General features: G+C 55.5%; 2 protein-coding genes across 2 annotated transcripts; both read left to right on the plus strand.

Annotated features, from left to right (window-relative positions):
- Window positions 1-3412: 3412 nt before the first annotated feature.
- Window positions 3413-4583, plus strand: CkaCkLH20_04799 (rhomboid family protein; the record flags this gene model as incomplete). The annotated part of the gene is made up of 2 exons (XM_038887518.1): window positions 3413-3789; window positions 3860-4583. 2 exons carry the CDS (start codon window positions 3413-3415, stop codon window positions 4581-4583), a joined length of 1101 nt encoding a protein of 366 aa, XP_038747125.1.
- A 10939-nt stretch (window positions 4584-15522) lies between these two features.
- On the plus strand, window positions 15523-18415 carry CkaCkLH20_04800 (uncharacterized protein; the record flags this gene model as incomplete). Its single annotated transcript, XM_038887519.1, has 5 exons — window positions 15523-15679; window positions 15734-15937; window positions 15987-16069; window positions 16123-16395; window positions 16445-18415. The coding sequence occupies 5 exons, from the start codon at window positions 15523-15525 to the stop codon at window positions 18413-18415; spliced, it is 2688 nt and encodes an 895-aa protein (XP_038747126.1).
- Window positions 18416-19470: the final 1055 nt, after the last annotated feature.

Below are 19470 nucleotides of genomic sequence, written 5' to 3' on the forward strand. Positions count from 1 at the left end.
TGGCCCTGACACCCAGTCACAATGCCGCCCCTTGCGCCCTGCCTGAGGTACGTAGCGTCGGTATCGTCTGTCGTCCGTGTCGAACGTCGTCGGGTACCTTGCGCGGAATAGCACCTGATGTCCGGAGGACGTTCTGCACTTGGGGATTGCGTGTCGGTACGATGAAAAATGATCGAGCATGACTTGTCTGCTGCTCCGCGCTGCTGCTGTTGTGCTCTGCGAGAATGGCCCGTCTGCAGGCCATCTTCGTACTTTTGGCGTGGCTTATTTCCAGGGGCCTCCATATCCTTGATCGTGTCCCCTCTCATCCTCCGTGACGATCTTTACGTCTGGCCACGGTGGAGGAGGCAACGGCGTCGTCTGGAGACGCCGCTGCTGTGCGTGACCGCATCAAAAGACAAAGTAAAAAAAACCCTCGATCGTTTCAGGGGTCCTGAGCAAGCAAGACACTGTGGGTGCCGGGCTCTTCCTGGTAGACGGCCGGACAGCTGGAGGAGGGCTGGAGACGTTGAAGGTACATTGAAATGTACATTCGACATTTCTTCTCTCGAAATGCACGGATTGGCTGCCTGGGAATAGATGCGCCCCCCTCAACATCCACCTTACGTAAGGCGTCTCCCCAGTTTCCTGGAGCAAATGAAAACGAAGAAATGCCTTCAAATCCGCGCTAAACTGCTGTTCTTCTGACTCTTGCCGGGAGAGACTCTGCACAATCTGCCCACTGCTGCTGCGCGTTCTCGTCGGTAATGATGCATCTCGAATCAATCTCTGTACCACCAGTGATGACCTGCCTCTGTGCTTCGTCCGGTACGTCGTCCTCGTGCATCGTCTTTGGAGTTCGCCCTGATCCCCACCAGGCCGTTAAATGGAGCGAAAAGCAGAGGAAACCAGAGACAACCTGGAAGGCTTTCCCTCTTCTTCAATGGCGGCACCAAATTTGACTTCTAGGCCCCAAAACCTTGTGCTGGTCGCCGCCAAGAACCGTAAAAATAAGCAGCGGAAGACCATCGTCGGAAGCACCTCCGCAGAGTCCTTGCAGACAGGGCAGATATTGAGAGGAACTCAGCAGAAAGAAGCAATGAATGGCACCTGGACCTGGACCTGGCCGGCTTGCCTGCTTTCCTTCCCTCTTCTCTGGCGCGGATGCAGCGTGCAGCGCAGCGCAGCGCCGCCGCGTCCTGACGTCTCCGCCCAACCATCTCTGAAATGCGGCGCGGCCTAGCGTGATGTAGCTTGCCTTTGCATGCACAAGACGATACGTATTGTTCCTTCTCTTCTCGCCCCATGCGGCCACTGCCCTGGAGGCTAATGCCGAGAGAGGGCCGCGCCTCTTGGGGCTGCAGCCCGCGCAGATGGGCAGCGGTTTGTCGTCTGTTTCCAATTCTTACCCGTCATGTACGTACCGCCGAACCTTGAAAGACAAGGCAAGGTACGGTCCCGAGTGGGGGATTCCAATCATGACAGCAGCTGGGGGTCGAGGTAGTGTTGTGCAGCACAGAATGTCTCTGGGCTGGTAGGGCGGGTTTTCCAACGCCCCTTCGTGGCAGGAGGCATGTCGACTGGGGAAATGCCATCGTCGTTGATGCGACATGCATCGACTTTCGCGGTCCTCCCTCTCTCCCCCTCTTCCTCATCGACTCTCTTCGTCTCCTCGCAAGGTCGTCTCTTGTGTGTACGTGGCATTGCTCTTCAAGGGGCCTTCCCTGGCGGGAACCGCTGGCTGCTGGCTGCGAGGCGCCATCGGTGGGTGTGGACAAGGATGTAATGGCTGCATGGCCTTCGATCTTTAATAGCTCCGGGGACTTCTTCAGGGCCCCCTGCCACCGCTTGTCTGTGACCACTGGACACTAGCCACTCACACCGGCACATCAGGCCAAGCCCAATGGGACCTCGTTTTGTGGTCAAACTCCATCCCGTCAACGTTGGCCAACGTTTTGGTGTTCGGAAACACCCCTGGGAATGGCAGGCCGCTCATCACTCAGAGGCACCTCTCAACACAGAAGTCAATCCAAGCCATCCTGGCACGGACGTGACTGACGCTGAGGCCGATGCTCATGCTGATGCTGATGCTGATGCTCTTCTCCGAGACCGTCTAATCAATGGCGATATGCATCCCAGCGTGATGCCCGTCGGCCGCGTCTGGGGTATTTGTGACGGGGTTCGTCGGCCATTACCCGCTGGTCGGAAAGGGACGGTAAATTGACAGCCGTTGTGCATATGGACAAGCTGATCGATTGGGTGGCGACAAGACCTCCAAATTGACAATCTTCTATGTCGTTGATGATGCCATGGCCAAAGCAACGGCGTCCTTTTGCCAGCCGACCGAGCCAGTCTAGCCAAGCAACGAGTGATCTGGCTGCTCGTCTGGCGGTCCAAGGGGGCCCGTCCGAGGTTTGCGGCACCGTCCGAAGGCGTCCAGGGGCCATGTTCTCGAGTCAGTTTTACCACCTGAATGCTCACCAAACGTTGTCCTCAATTTGCGCCTGCGAGACCCGGAAAGCGTTTTGTGTCAGCGGCGGCATTCCTCGATGGGCTCGTCAGTCTGGCCGGCTTCTCAGAGCTGTCTCTCGTCCAAGCCGATCAGGAAGAGCAACAAACAAGACTTCCTGCCGAGAGGCCGGAAGGTGGCACGAGTGGGAAAGGGAAAAGGGTGGATGACGGCGGCTTCTGGCTGGCACGGCCGGGCTGGATTGGCGTTCAACCGAACCAAGTGCCCTTGGAGTGCCCTGCAGGGATGGAGCCACGAGATCTCCCCGTTTCGACCGCATCGAGGACTTGTTCGGCTCCACCAGTGGAACACTCCCACGCCCCCCTCCAAGCCCGTCCGTCGCCCTGCAGATGGAAAAACTCTGGGGCTTGCTTGTGCTGTTTGTGCGCCTGTTTTTTTTGCTCGCTGCTGCCTCGTGCGCCGCTTTCCACCTCCGAATCAGCCGAAAATCCGGGGCCGTGAAGCATGAGTGAGAATGATGAATGGCAATGAAAAGTAGGAGAACTGGGACGTCGTTAAAGATCTGACAAGTCGCGGACACCTGCGTTGAGAACGAGAGGGAGTCCGGGGGAACGTGGCTCGAAACAGCTCAAAATACGGGGCACGTACCGTATCCTCAAAAGGCTGCTGCTCGTGTCAATTTTGCTGGGAAGTTTGAACCCGCCAAAATGGACCGCGGGATCCAATCAGTCCCGTCTGCAAGGCCCGTGCGCTAAGCTTCAAGCTCATGTCCTATTTCGGCCTAGCTCGAAGTCTGGAATATCTATCTCCCGTCATCGAGCTCCACTGAAACCATGTGTCCCCTTGAGTGAGGCTCTAATTACGATCCAGATATCTGAGGGCGACAGGCGAGCTCGTCCTATCACGATACCCACCCTAAATGCGCTGTTGACGTCCGCTGCTTGACCGGAAGCTTTCCCCAAGATGCCGCCTCGAATCAATATTCCGCCGGTCACCCGTGTGCTGCTGGCCGTGCTCGTGCTGCAGTCCTTCTTGAGCGCCGCGATCCGCTATCGCCAATGGAGCGCAACCTCAGAGATCGTGATACCCTACCTCACGCTCATCCCTCAGCTCTCCCTTATTTACCCGTGGACTTTTTTGACCTCGACTCTGGTCGAAAACAACATATTCACCGTCGGTATCGCCGGCGTGACCATCTACCATGGAGGTAGATATCTCGAGAGAGCTTGGTCGTCGGCGGAGCTGGCCAAGTTTGTCGCCATTACAGCGCTGATCCCGAATACTCTGACCTTTGCGCTCATGATCGTCTTCTTCACCCTGACGAGAAACGAGCGCTGGACGTAAGCCGAGCTTCTTTGCAGTCGATACACCCCCCATCCGGAGCTCCGGGGCTAACGTCTGTCTGATTAGGTTGACCGTCATTGGCGGCACGATCCCGATGCAAATCTCCTTCCTCGTGGCTTTCAGCCAGCTTGTGCCGGCGCACACCGTCACCCTCTTCCGCGGCATCCTCTCCATGCGAGTCCCGAGATTTCCGCTAGTATACCTCGGCATCGTCTTTGCGCTCTCCCTGACGCCGCTCCTGACGACCGCCTCCTTCTCCCTTGCCCTGACGGGCTTCCTGACCAGCTGGACCTACCTTCGATTCTACAAGAAGGTCTTCCCAGACCTCGACGCCTCCCAGCCGACATCGATGCGTGGAGACGCCAGCGAGACCTTCGCCTTCAGCGAGTTCTTCCCGGCCCCCGTCAAGCCTTTTGTCGCCGCTCTCTCCACCCAGATCTTTGAGGTCCTCGTAGCGATGCGGATATGCAGCCCGTTCTCCCCCGACAACGTCCCGGCCGGACGCGGCAACAACTACATACAGCGCAGTGTCCCGGGCGGAGCTAGGGCCGAAGCGGAGCGGAGACGCGCGCTGGCTCTCAAGACCCTCGATCAGCGACTCCACGCGGCCACGGCCAACGCGGCGACGCGGTCGTCCCCGCAGCCCCCGGCGCAGCAACCCACGGGCCCGACGGTACAGACGCAACCCGCGCCCAACACGCAGACGGCCATGACCACCCAGCCGACGGAGATGTTGGGAGAGACCAACTACACCCCCGAGCAGGACTCGACCGACAAGAACGGCTCATGAGAAAGGGAAGAAGGAAGCGGGAAAGAAAAGCCTTGACTTTGGAATCAGTTGTCTTTTGTCATTCGGTTTAAACAACGGGAAAAGGGCGATTGGACAGGAACGAAGGATGTACTCTTTATGTGTGAACCGAGGGGGAACAACTCTAATTCGTCCCGGGTTTGTTGTTTTCTCTTTTGTTTCTTTCGGCATCGGCGTCAACAGATGGATACCTGCGCGAGAAAGTGTGCGGCCGGTGGCGGTCTTGGGATTATGCAGAGCGAAGAAACTTTACCCTCCCCCAGGGATATTGTAGTTTTACTTACAATGGTCGGGAATCGATGATGTACGTCTTTTAACACGGGAGAACCAGGAAAACAAAAATGTCTGTCCGCCAAAATATCAATCCTCAAGCCGGGTGCCGGTATCACTGACATCCGCGCGCAGACGGGCCCCGTCCGTTTCCCATGTGTCATCCTGTGCCCACGTGCCCTGCATCATGTCGTTTATGTCAGTCAGTTCAGTCCAGTCGTTCCTGCATTTCCCTTCGCTCCGCCCCGGTGTACCCCGAAGGAAAAAAAGAGGGTCCGAGGTTTTTGTTCCCGGCTCCGAAGAGGCCGGCCTTGATGGCTCCATAGAACGGACGGTCCGGTCCCGTCGTCTTACACTACACGGCCTCGGACCTACGTGAGCGAGTGGAGTGTTTGCTCAAAGGGCATTGCCTATGCCATTCTTCACATACTCCCATCAAAGGACAAAAGAAGGAGAAACAAAACAACACAAGAAACCCTCGGACGCTGTGTGTTTACTCTCATCCCGATATCGTGCAGGCCCCCCGTTTCCTCCTTTCTTTTTAGGGTTCAAGGTTTGCTACTGCTGCTGCTCTGCCGTACCGCACCCGTGCCGTACTTGTGAGGTCTCACGGGTCCGTGTGCGTGCGTGGTGTCGCTCTCGGCTCGCGCCATCCGCTGTCGGGTTTACCCCCCAAAATGTTTTCTTGGGCACGGAGGGTTCCTGTTATTCTTTTCGTGATCGCGGCCGCCGTTTGTGTGACATGATCGCCGGTCCGTGTGTCAGCAGAAGCCCGGTGTCAAGATCTGAATTCTCCCACCCTTCCTCCTTCCCCCTTTTCCCCAATCCCATGATCTGGGCCAAACTCCCGAGAAGAAAAAAGTCAAAGTGCGCCAATATTCATAATATCAGTCGAAGCGAGCAAAGAGTTTCCGTCCTTTCTGTCTTTCTGTTCCGAACGCACGTCCGCCCCATGGTGACGGCTGGCAGGTGCCTCTGTTTCTCCCCGATCATGGGAGGAAAAAAGATACCTGACCAGAAGCGCAAGGTTGAACGTCATGTCGTCCGGCCTGTGTTTTGAGTTTTTTGCGTGTGCTCGTACTTTTTTGGTTTTTGATTGCTTGTTTTTCGTCCGGCCGCTTGTCCGCTTGCTTCAGGGTCCGTGTTTCACTATGTTCTGCAGTGTTCTTCAGTGTTCCTTTCGCTCTATCTCCCCTGGTTTTATTTCCCCATTAGCCGTTTAACCCTACTTTTGCATTTGGTTTTTTCGTACCGAAGACGAAAGCTTGCACGGTTGTGATGGTTGGTAGTCCTTGGAGAGAGGACATACCAAATGCCAGACACTTCAAATCCCATTGCTTCGATCATTGATCACGGAAGGAGGAATGTGCTAATTCCAGAGAGAAACGAAACGAAGCCCCGGTACATTTCTGCAATATTCGCCATGCTGTTGGCATTCCCCGAAGCCACAAACAAATACATACTTTCAATACTGCAGTATTGGGCAGCCTCTTCTACCGCCCCAGCATTTAGAGTTGCGGGACTCGAAAACCGAGGAACGTCGAACCGTCGATCTTCTGGACCCATGCGTGTGTCAAAGGAAAGTAAAAGCACGCCGTACGGGTTGTGTGTGCGCGCGCGTGTGTGTGTCTCGCGCCCATCTGCCTCATCCCACCCTACCTCGACTCAACTACCCAAAACCGAGCATGAAGAGAGGGTGCAAGTGTTTGAGGGGTGCACGGTATATCACAGAGAATGCAGTGGCGGTCTGTTGGTTCAAACGAGACGAAAAGCCAAGAGGGCCAATAAATTACCGTGAACTGGCAGTTGCATTCGATTCTTCAAGCTGAGCCGAAATATTGTTTCTCCAAGATAGAAAACCATATCTCCCTCCCCCTTTTCGAGGAGATGTTTGGTGTTGGTGTATTATCCCGTCTCACCACATTTTAAGCTCTTCAATGATGGGCGCCGCCTCACCTCGAGCTCGAGTGGGATAAAGTCTGCTCATACGCCGTCGTCATGCAATCACTGGACGGTTAATGCTGTTGGGGAAATAGAAAAAAGGTACGATGACGGAAAACATGGATGTCCTCATTGCCGTTCCCCCCGGATGACGGCGAGATACCTCAGATGGGCGCGCGTGCGGGAAACTCTGGACATGACACATGAACGTCGGGGGCCCTCCCCTCTGCATGACACGGCCGTGGAGGAGGGTTTGTCATGTCAAGGAGCCCCTGATCGTCCCGTGTCGTTCTGCCTCCTCAAAGTGTATTGCGTTCTTCTCGTCAACCCAACGTTGTTGCGTCCCTTCTTTTTTTTTGCGCGTTGTATTGGCAAGCGAGCCGAGATTGTGCCTGTGTGGTCTCGGAATGTGTGTCTATGCATGCAATGGGTGCCCACGCACACACGCACGTACTGCTCCAACAAGTCTCGACACAATGTATTACGTATGTCTGGGGGAGCGGAGAAATCGGGAAGGGTTCACGGGGTTCACGACTCAAGATTGTGCTCCCGCAGATGATTGGCTTGGTGATCTTCTGCGGTCCTACGTCTATCTTTGCGGTGTTGAGTTTGCTTCAGCAAACGGACCACGGAAAAACCGAGCAATATGAACCAAGAGATAATACAGATAACACAGCAACGTGATTGGGGGCTACGCTGCCGGTATAAACCGCATGGGAAACGATGAAAAAAGCAACGGGACGCGTCAAAACGCCCAGAGTTGGGCACCTGGAATCTCGGGCCAATAGTCTGGAACACCTCAATCACGACGACGGCATGCGCCGATCTCTGGATACGTATCGAGAATGGCGTAGTGGTGCCTTAGGCGAGAGTGGAGATGGATAGAGGAGGCTTGGGGGGGCTCGGGAGGCAGGAAAAGAAGAAAAAATCGAGAGGGAAAAAAAGGTTTCTGCCGATGTTGCGTTAGCCGGCCGAGCCAATCACTGCCAAACCGTGATATTGCCGGGTTCACACAGGTTTGGCGTCGATGTGGAGGGGTGACGAGGGAATGGGATGCAAGCCCCACCATCAGCACGCCTTATTCAGCAGGAGCTTAACTGAAGTTTGCCTTGTCGGGTGCCTCAGATTCAGGGTTTCGTCGTGAGGTGGTGAGGCACTTGATTGTGTCTCTGGTTAAGGGTCTTCAGTATCGAGCATCACCGTGGCCCTGGCTAGAAATTATGGAACAAGTTTGTGGATTAATTAGAACTAGGAGTATATAAAGACTACCTATACTTTACCCTAACTTAGCCTATATATATACCCCCTTTTCTACCCCCTATAAGTAAGTTAAATATTATTTCCTCTATACTAAATAAGGCATTATAGTCTTTAGAGGAGCTTAATATACTATTAGTTAAATAGTTAATTAACTTTAGCTATATCTTTAAATATAAATAGTATTATTATCTATTTAAATATATTTTTAATTATATTAATTTTATATATTTATTATTTAATAAGGCTTATTTAGCTTTATATAAAGGTAGCTATTAAGAAATAGAAATTATATAAGTTAATAGAGAGAATAAAAGTAATATTCTAAATATTTTAATATATAAGTAAATCTATTACTATTAAGCTATTAATAAGGAATAAAGGTATTTTAGCTTAATTTAGAGATATATAAGAGAAAGTTTAATATTAACTATATTATAATATAATTATAGTTAAATTTAGCTCTCTTTATAGCTTTAACTTAACTATTAAGGTTTATATTATTTAGGTCTTTATATAACTCTATAAATTTAAAGTTTTTATTTATTTAGTTATAGTAAATAGTAGCTACTATTAAGTTTTTAATTCTTTTTAGTATAGAAACCTTCCTCGCCCTTAGGGGGCTCAAAAGGTTACTAGTGGCCCTGGCTGGTAGTGAGGAAAAAGCCTAGAGCCTAGAGAAGCCGCAGCCGCTAAGCATCTCCGACGAGATGAAAAAAGAACAAGACAAGAAGGAAAAGAAGACACCGTCGGGTGGGCTTGGCTTGGCTTGACTTGGCCTGGTGGGCTTGGCTTTTGGCGCCCGCGTTGATGTCGATGATGACTTGGCTTTGGCTGAGTCGGCTTCCCCGTGGCGCGTGCAGCCCCTGACACCTGTGGCTCGTGAGTTGACTTGTGCTTTTGTGGATTGGCCGCTGCCAGGCTTGGGCTGGGCTGCATCATCTGTCTCACCTTGCAATTCGTTCCCATGTTCCACAGCTCTCGCAGGAATGTGGAATGTGCGCCCGCGCAGCCGTGGCATTCCATATCAAGACAAATGCATCCGCATGTCAACGAAGTGGAGGGAAAGGAACCGGCAGAAGCATTGATTGGGAATCTGTTCTGGACTCCGGCTCTGCCTTTGAACGGCAGAGCTCAACGGCGAATGCTAAACCCAACGCCAAGACGTAAACATCGTGGCAGCGGTGTCGTGAGATGCGGGTGTTTGAGATGCCCGCGCTTTGCGCCCAGCCCAGCGATTCGATCTGCAAGTATCCTTGCGAGAATTCCTTTTTTTGGTCTGCTGGCTGGCTCGAGACGAGAATGCCAGTTGAGGCACAGATGGATTGATGGACGGACGATGGAGACGATGGTCTGGACATGGTGACAAACACGTAATGTGCCGTACTCGTTGTGTCGGACCAGGGAGACCAGTCCAATCTTGTCGACGTGGGAGATGGGACGGTTTGTGATGGGGGCCACGGGTGTCGGGGATAGGCTCGTCAACTCGTCTTTTTGGAGACAGGCTCACGTGTGGTGGTTGCCGACAGGACCGAGTCGTCCCCAGTTGTTCCAGTCCCTCCCCACCGTTTCCTTTCACCGACGGGTCCTAGCGAGCGTTACGACTTACGTACATGATGGGGGAAGAGCAGGGCTGGGTATCGTGGCCGGAGGGCGGCAACCAGCCAAGCCCTTCCCTGAGTGGGTTTGGTCTGTGGATCGCGCTTCTCTGAAGATTTGTCGAAGACAAGACCTGAGTGAAAAAAAAGGAGATGACGACCTGGGCGGCGGGCTGGGGGTTTCCGGGCTACCACGGTGCAGCAGGCAGACAGACTGCCCGAAAGAGGAACCTGGGACCGCAAGAGGCAGTGGAGGGCAAGCAGGAGAATTTTTGTCGATGCTTATTATCCGCCTGCTCGGACGACGATGAGTGTGATTCGGGGACTCGGGGCAGACAGGGAGGCGGCGGCCCAGCCAATCTGACGACGAGGCGAGCCTGTGGAGGATTGCAAGCAATATTGCCCGTCCTTGTCCCTTATTAATATGGGCATCGCGCCGCCCGCAAGGCACCACGGGACCCAGGCTTCAGCCTCTGCCGGTGGAGATGCTGGTGATAATTAGCTCGGGTTCGTAGCAGCGAGTTGTACGGAGGTGAGGGCAATGACAATGACGACGGCGATGCGATGTGATGCCGGTCATGATGCGTACCTACCATTTTAGCGACTCCCGTTTTCCGGTTGAGGGCAGAAGATACGTATCGTGGCCAACGACGGGAACGTTTCCCTCTTCCAGGTTGTTCGTTTCCAACCAGATCCCGCGGAGCGTGGGTGGTCAAGGGGTTCGAGACGGCGGCTGATGCTTGTGTGGAGCATGCTGTCTTACCTAAGGCCTCAAGGTACCGAATCTCTTAGGTAATCGCCGAACGTGATTGATGATGACTGTTCAAAGCTCCGCCGACTTACCTTAGATAAGCACTGGGAGTACGTATCTTTGTGCTCCGTGCTGCGGCGCGGTATCTGTCCGTACACAGGGCCAAAGTCAGAAAATACCCGGGCTGCCGGGGAGGGGCCGCTTGTACGTGTTGGGAAGGGCCACAGAAGACTTGTTCAGGACGAGGACGATGGAAAACATGGATGACCCAGGCGCCGTGTGCCGTGCCACCTCGACCCCGAAAAGGCTCTCCCCGTCCCACAGACTTTTTGATACCACACCATAACTGACGCCAAGGAGTCAGATCAGTCTGCGCGGTGTGGCACCGTGGCACGTCAGGTTCGACGACTTGGCCGATGGCAGCTACTACGCAGTACGTACGGATCCAGTACGTGATACGTTCAAGCACTGGAGGTAGGTATGCTGTGCTACCTATCTCAAGTGCCTCAATCAACTGCAATCATGGCTACCTTACCGAATATGCACGCCGCCACCCTACGTACCTGCCGAAGACCTTTCTTGGGAACCGTGCCCTCTGACGCCTTCCACCTTTTCTTCCTCTTCCCTTACCCTCCGAATCTCACCCTCCTTCCCTTCGTCTTGATCATGATGGGGGGGCATCATTCACTACTCATTTTGTTTTCTTGCAGCAGTCCTCGTTCGGTCTTTCTTTTCACCACCTCCGTCCTCCATTTCCATCTGGACTCCCGGGCCGTCTCTCTCACCACCCGGCTCACCTTGACACCTCGGTACCATCGTACCGCCCCAAACGGCCTGCATATGCGAGAGATGGCTGCATCCCTCCTACGCCCACACGCACACGCACATCCAACCTACCTTACCTCGCCTTACAGTACGTACATGCTGTACCGCGCAGGGCACGCACACAATCTTTACTTCGTCCAAGCCAAGGGCTGGGGGAACGGCAGGCATCCCCGCCACACAGAGACAGACAGACGCACGACGACGGCCACGCCCCCTCACGCCCCTCCACCCCGTCGACTCTGCTGTTCCTCACTCGCAATTTATTCTCTCACACCTTCCACCCCTGAGGGACGCCCCCTCACCCATTCTCCGGTCCTCACCTCCAGAGTCCCGAGGAGGCCAAGCCTCCAGCTTCTCGCTCCGTCTCCTCTCCCACCCATTCATCCATGATCTCCTCCGGCCTGTCGGTCGGCGGCGGCGGCGATGGCCACAGGATCCCCATCCACCTATTCGCAGACGGGCGAGTTCCCAAGCGACGCCCACAGAGACGCTCGCGTCATGTGCGTGCCTCCTGCCTTCTGCCTTCCACACATGGGCAGTTGTTGCATATCCGTACACACTCGAGAGGCCGTGAGAAAGAGGCCGCATCATCACCAGCAACATTCCGAGAGAAAACAGCCGCTACAGCTCCTGACGATGGTGTTGCGTCGGGAGACCCTATAAACCGGGCCTGAAACCTCGATGCCCATGATTTTCGCAGATTTCGGGCCAACCGAGCTTATTCGAGTCGAAGAAGGCAAGGTTCGTTCATTGCAACACAGGGCCGAGATGACGGGCCTTTCAGACATCAGCAGCAAGGAAGTAGGAGCGAAGCCGATGAACCACCTCCAAGCCCATTCCATCCCGATCATCAGCGCTGAAACCGAAGATCTTAACCGGGGGGAGGGGGGCCGAATAAGAAGAGACCCGACACTCCAGAGAGAAGTGTTTTGAGGACGGCCAGGCGCTTGTCTCCCAAAGCCAAAAAAAAAGGGTGGGAAGCTGGTGGAGGGCACAGTGCCCAGTAAGGTAATAAGAATACTGAGCTAACTGACTAGCGGACAGTTGCGGCACGGATGAAGTCACATCGGTGTTCTGGATGGATGGATGCTGTGGTGCAGCGATGACATGAACCAAACTCAAAGTTCGTCTTTTCTTGTTGGTTTTGGCTGGCATTTCTTCGACGGTGCGATCCACCACCACCACCCCATCCCCCCGATCAGGATCTCAGACTTGGGGGGACCGTCCTGGTTGGTGCTGGTGCATGCACCAATCTACCAATCTTCCCGCCCTGGACACCGCCCAGCCCAGCCCGCCGCCCAGGTTTCGTTAGTGAGGAGAGCCCAGCCAGCCAGGCGGGCAGCGGGCAGATATCCGTCGAGACGCTGGCCTGGCACTGGCTGCTAGGGTGACGGCCGCCGGTATCTCATCTCAGAGACGCATTCCCCGGCGGAGGGACCCCAATGGCTGGCTATTTGCCCTTCGGTGAATATTAACCTCTCCATCCCGCCTGAACGCTGACAACCCAACAGCAGCTCAGCGACACGTGGAGTTTGCCAGAATGCAGTCTAGCGGCGGTGGCGGCGGCTGCTGCTGCTCAAGCGCAGCGCTTCTCAGTATTTTTAATACTCCCTAATTATCTGACGGTTGTTTCAATCCATTCCTGGCGAACCTGTAAATCTGTATTTGATCGGTTCCTGTTTACCTATTTTAAGGAACTCGACGGACGAGCGTCAAAACAAAGTTGAGAAGAGGCTGCCTAGGCGGGAGAAGGGTTCTACAGCAACAAGCAGACTGCGATCACGGCACAGATCAACGGAGATGCACCAAGTCTCGGTGAGAAGTCACCAAGTCCGGCCATAAAACGACGCTCTCGCCATTTCCGGTCCTGATTAGCGCCAGGTATCATCTCTGGCCGCATTGGCCGATGATGTTGCCGCTTCTTCATCATATTCGCCCCGTGCCGCAAGTACCGTTCTTCAAGTCAAATAAGGCATGCCTAAGGCAGTACCATTTCGTCAGGACCCATACCCTCGGTGAGCTTCCGCCGCGGAGCCTAGGAGATGGCATGGCGTCGCGATGTGATGCGCTGCGCTGCGACACGGCTGGCTTTTGTTTCAAACCGACTTGCGGATGGCATGTTTGCGCTGGTAATAGCCAAGGAGCCCATCTTGCAGATCATTCATCATGTGCCTTGTATCCGCGAGCGGGCAACGTCGTGCCCCTATTTATTGCGCCGCAGACCAACTCTCTAGGCATACCTCAATGAGCTATCACAAGGTGCGCCGCTGCTTAATCGACGTACTTGCACACGTTGCAACGGGACACCAACGAACAGGAGGAGGGCAGATGGCGGGCACTCGATGATGGCAACGCGTACCTTGGGCTGAGGCGGCATCACGTTGCGCAGCAGGACGCAATGCGCTGCTTCGACTGCGGATAGATGGTTGAGGACGGCTGGCGGCGGCAGTTTCCCACCGTGGCTTCGGACATTGTCGGATTAATCACCAGATTCGCGACGCACGACTCGCAGAGTGCGGGTGATGAGCGAGATTCTCTCTGGAGTCTGCTGGGGGGCAGCTTACCTGCGACAAGGGGAAAAGAAGCTTCGGGGCCCACTCGCAGCAGCAACACGAAATGGAGGGACCGCGGCGCGGACTTTGGTGGTGGGCAATCACGCATTTGACGACTGACAGGCGGGAGGAGAGGGTTCACAAAGCGACGCGATACCTGTAGGCCGCAGGTGTGCATACGCAGTAGAAGAGGCGGAGAAACAAACGCAGCAGAGCGACGCCGGACTCGATGGCACGAACAAACGATCAAAAGAGAGGGGTCGCGTCTACAAAACGTGTTTTCGCTTCCTTAGCCTCCAAGATTGTCCGTCAAAATCCTCCATTCGCGTCCACATCGCCTACCGCAGATTTCCGCAGGTGAGGTCGTGGTCTCCAGCAGCCAAGGCACGCGGCGGTTGTACCCTGCGAATATGGCACCCATTTTCGGACCACCAAAACTAGAACCATGTCAGTCCCCTCGTCAGGGCTCCAACCGTAGGCGGGAGAGGGGCGAATTGCGGCGAGTGGGAGCCTTCATTGATCTGTATCTTTGCCGTACTTCAGTAGCTGGCGTGCTGGCGTGCCGGGCGAGGTTTCTGGCGGGCTGACCCCCGGCTCTGCGAGCCTGAAGCGGCTGCGTGCTGCGTGGAAAGAAAGTGACGGGCGAAGGCGTGGCACATCATCGGCTCCAACAAGAAGTACGTATCTTGGGACAGGTGAGATAGGTAAGGTGAGGTATCTGCAAGGTTAGGTAAGGTAAAGTCAGCTAGCAGCGAGGATTGAGATGAGATGGAATGGTTAAGCGTGAAGGGAAGGGAAGGGAAGGAGGGACAGATACGTACCGCTACCGCTACCGCTACCGCTGCCGCGACGGCGACCTTAGCTCCCCCTCCCCTTCTCCATCCTTGCCCCACATCTGGCACCCCCAGCATCGACTTAAATAAAAAAGCAGCGTGCGAGTGCTACATAGGCGCTAGGTACGTACCGCAGTAGAGGTAGTACGCAGGCTACGCCCCCCCTTGGACGTGTGTGGTCGTGCAGGGGGCGTGGCCGTCGTGTCGTTTCGCTTGGGAAGAGGGAGGGTCCACTCCACCCCGTGGCGTCAACTCAGTGGGAGAAAGGAACGGAAGGAACAAAGGGTACGTCCCTTTCCCCGGTACGTACTCCCTCCTTGCTGCCCGTTCACTCGTGGGTAAGGTGAGTTTACCACAGAATGATGGAACCTACCTTAGGAACCTCTCGCAGCCTCCCAACTTCCCCTTCTCGTTTTCTTCCCCCATCCCCAACTTCCCACAGAGCTGCACTGGGGGCATTTTGATCGATCGCCTTCGGGTCTCGTATCCTTTCCTTTCCCAATCCCATCATTACACTCTCCTGGGAGGCTGTACGCCCGACCCTTTCAGTCGCGACTTGTCGTTTTTTGCTTGGATTCGACTAAACTTCGTCTTTTGTTCGTCTCTGGTTGGCCCCCAGCCTCCTGGTTGACGGGCTCCAACATTGAACCTCAAGCTGGTCCAACGGTCGCGATAGCCCCCCTTTCCCGCCGGATCCCGCAACTCAATTCCTGCGGCTCAAATATATTTGCGCTCGTGTTTTCGGCTCCGTTTCCTAATTTTCCGTAATTATCATCTTGCCGCGGCTGCAGCAACATCATCATCGCCTTTGCGCGATCGTCAGACTTCAGGACACCCATCGAGGCAGACCCGCAGCTGGCCGCGCACATTTGGTCTCCTCACCCTCCCAACACAATGGCCAACCATCATCCCTCGCCAACGATGGCTATGCAGCCGCAACAGCAGCATGGCCCTCCGGGGCCTCCTCCGCCGCCGGGCCTGCAGTACAGCCAGAACAATGCGCCATCGCGCAACATTCTCCTGATGAACGAGGCCGTTTGGATGCAGATTGGTAGGCATTCCGCAATCGATGACGCGCCTTGCACACGCTGACAATCGACTGCAGGCAGCTTTGCTGAGCTTCTCGGTAACCTCGACGAGGCCATGAAGGCCTACGACCGTGCTTTACAAGCAAACCCCCAGTCTGTGGCGGCCATGAACGCCATCAGCTTGATCCTGCGCACACGCGAGGAGTTCGGCAAGGCTGTCGACTACCTGCAAGCGATCCTGAAGATCGATAACACCAATGGCGAGGCCTGGGGCAGTCTGGGTACGTGGCGCGCTCAGCATCACACTCGCGATTTGCTAACAAGACATAGGTCACTGCTATTTGATGATGGACGACTTGCAGCAAGCCTACGCTGCCTACCAATCCGCTCTCGTCAATCTTAGGAGCCCTAGGGTGTGTAGCGATAGACTCAAAACTTGACCGAAGCCTACTAACATCTAAAGCAGGAGCCTAAGCTCTGGTATGGCATCGGAATCCTCTACGACCGGTACGGCAGTCTGGAACACGCCGAGGAAGCCTTTTCCCAGGTCATGCAGATGCAGCCTGACTTCGAGAAGGCCAACGAAATTTACTTCCGCCTCGGTATTATATACAAGCAACAACAAAAGTTTGGACAGAGTTTGGAGTGCTTCAAGTACATCGTAAACTCCCCGCCCCCTCCTCTGACCGAGGAAGACATTTGGTTCCAGATCGGTCATGTCCACGAGCAGCAGAAAGACGTAAGTCGGCATTGACCCTCACCGCAGGCTTCGACTAACCTCGTCACAGTACGACAGTGCCAAGGCTGCTTACCAGCGCGTGTTGGAGCGCGATCCTAGTCACGCCAAGGTCCTTCAGCAGCTCGGATGGCTTCATCACCAGCAGAGCAGCAGCTTCCAGAGCCAAGAGCGTGCCATCGAATTCTTGGAAAAGTCTGTTGCCGCCGACCAAGGCGATGCGCAAAGCTGGTACCTGCTCGGTCGCTGCTACATGTCTCAGCAGAAGTATCCCAAGGCCTATGAGGCATACCAGCAGGCTGTCTACCGCGACGGGCGCAACCCCACGTTCTGGTGCTCCATTGGAGTTCTCTACTACCAGATCAACCAGTACCGCGATGCTCTTGACGCCTACTCTCGCGCGATCCGTCTCAACCCGTACATTTCTGAAGTATGGTACGACCTCGGCACTCTGTACGAATCTTGCAACAACCAGATCAGCGATGCTCTCGACGCATACCAGCGCGCGGCTGAGCTGGACCCCCAGAACCCTCACATCAAGGCGCGTCTGCAACTGCTCAGAAACGGCGGTGCCAACGGTGGTCAGCCCCCGAGTGCTCCTCAGCCGGCCGACGTGCACCCTCAGGCGTACCAGGTCGGCCCGCCCGCCCCTCAATGGGGCAGCTCTGCCCCCAGCCAGGGTCAGCAGCAGGGACAACAGCCGCCTCCGCCTCCTGGTCCTAACGGCCCCGGCCCCAACGGCTGGGGCAGGCTCGCGGACATCAACCCTCCCCCGCAGCCACCCAACCCCTACGAGCAGCGCGGCGAACCCTTCCGCGGCCCGGCTCCCCCTATGCCGCGCCAGCCCAGCCCGCGACAGGAGCAGCAACAGCAGCAGCAGCAGCAACACGGCGGTCGCCCGCCCTACCCCGAGTCGGTCCGCCGTGGCCCGACCCCTCCTCCTCCGTCGCACTACCAGTCGGGACCCCCTCAACCTTCTCAGCAGTCCCACCAAGCTCCGCCCACATCGGCGCCCCGTATCCCGAACCCCAACTACTCTCAGCCCTCATCGGCTCAGATGCCTCCCATGCAGACCGGTCCGAACGGGGGTCCTCCGGGACAACCGCCTCAGTTCCGCGGAACCAACAGCCCCCGGCCTGGCGAAAGGCCCATGCACGACAACCGGATGCCGTCTCCCAAGTCTGCGTACCCTCAACACCAGCCTCCCCCGCCTCCTCCGTACGGTCACCACCCTGACGGCCCCACTCCCGGTCCCATGGAGGCTGGTGCGCCGCCCCCGCCTCCCCCGGGATCCATCGCTGAGTCTGTCGCGCGCAGCGAGCATGATCGCCCACCATCGGTGGGACCTAAGCGCATGCGCGAGTGGGAAGAGGAGTCCTCCCACAAGAGGCCGGCCAACGATGAGAACCGCGCCAGACTGGACGATGTGCGCCCTAGACGCCCGTCGACTCCTCCTGGCTCCCGGGAGCCGTACCGACGAAACTCGTCGGAGGCTCGCCGCTTCGAGGACCAACGCCGCGCCGAGGACCAGCGTCGGGCGGACGATCAGCGCCGGGCGGAAGACATCCGGAGAGGCGAAGAGCAGCGCCATGCCAACGAGGGTTACCACCCGTCCGAGGCGGCGCACCACCAGCCCAGCCAGCCGATGCCTCCCAACCACCTGCCGCCCATGCAGTCCGCTGCCGCGCCGATGCAGAACATCCTCCATGACGGCCCTCAGAACGGTCCTCCGGGACCTGCATCCGGACCCGCGCCCGGCGTCAAGGAGTACCCCGCCGAGGAGAGGGCGCCCATCGAGCACACTCCCGCGCCTCGCCCGCCTCAGCCCAGCGAGCCCGAGCGTGCGGCTCGCAAGATGGAAGTCGACGAGGACTACGATGATAGTGGTGAAGACGAGAAGAAGGCTGCCGTTGCCACGACAAATGGATCCGGCCCGGCGCCCGCATCAGGAGAGACCAAGACGCCGACGAGCGCAAGCATCAACGGCATGATGGGGCCAACCCCAAAGGTTGAGTCTACTTAATGGATAAATGGCAGTTTGACGTAGTGCTTTTTTTTGTTATTGTCAACGTACATCGTATTCCCTTTTCACTTGTATACCATTTCGTTCCTCAAATCTCGTGCCTATCTCGCGAATCTCACTTCGTTGATGGACGGACACACTGGCGTGGCAATTAGGTAGCTTATGAAAAGAATCTAGTGGACTTTACTCTACGTCGTAATTGCTTCTGGTGTGATTTGGCGATCTGTCTGATGTGGCCAAGATGCTGTTTTGCTCCCTTGTCCTTACCGTAGATACTTATTGCCCGTGTTGCCATGGTTGATGCGGAACTTAGTCAACGACCTGGTCTGTGAGGTCTGGGCAGTCGAGAAGATGGTTAAGGGGCTGCGAAGCCAAAGCCTTGGTCGTTAATTGTTCGGCAAGAACCACTCTGATGATGGAAGTGCGACCGACAGAAATGCTGGATTCAAGTCGGGATTGGGGTCAAATGTCGCAAGACGCCACACACACGAAGCCCCACATTGAAAAGCAATTGGTCGTTATCTCACTCGCGCCCTGGAAATGGATAACATCGTGTCAGCTGAGCCATCACCTTGGGATGCTTCGATATCAATTTTTTACCCGACATATTCGGACAGTTCAGACACGGAGGGGAGTAACGATTATCAAAATATGACGCGCAATTCTCGGCGGGAAAAAATGCTATCTAATGTTGTCTTTTGATGCTACCTACCAAATTACGAGTCTTGAGAGCTCGGGTTCGCCCTTTGAAGGCGCAATCAGACTCGGTGCCTCTTGTTCTCGGGCACCTTGATTAACTCGTCTGACTCCCTTGCGTCAAACTGAAAGAATAGAATAGGAATAAAACCATGCGCTGTCCACACCTTTTTTGTCCTCGAATTGTCCTCGAATTGTGTCCCTTTCCAAACCCATATTGTTTCCGCGAAAGGACTCTCAGCTTGCCTTCTGACGCTGAGTGCTGAAATCCCAGTCCGTAAGAATGCCACCGAAACTCCCTGACCATGCGAAAAGCTGCGATCCAACGACTTCGTTTGACGTGCTGCCAACCTTGTGCA

The sequence above is a fragment of the Colletotrichum karsti genome (genome assembly GCF_011947395.1).
Source record: "Colletotrichum karsti strain CkLH20 chromosome Unknown Scaffold13, whole genome shotgun sequence".
Lineage (NCBI taxonomy): Eukaryota > Fungi > Ascomycota > Sordariomycetes > Glomerellales > Glomerellaceae > Colletotrichum > Colletotrichum karsti.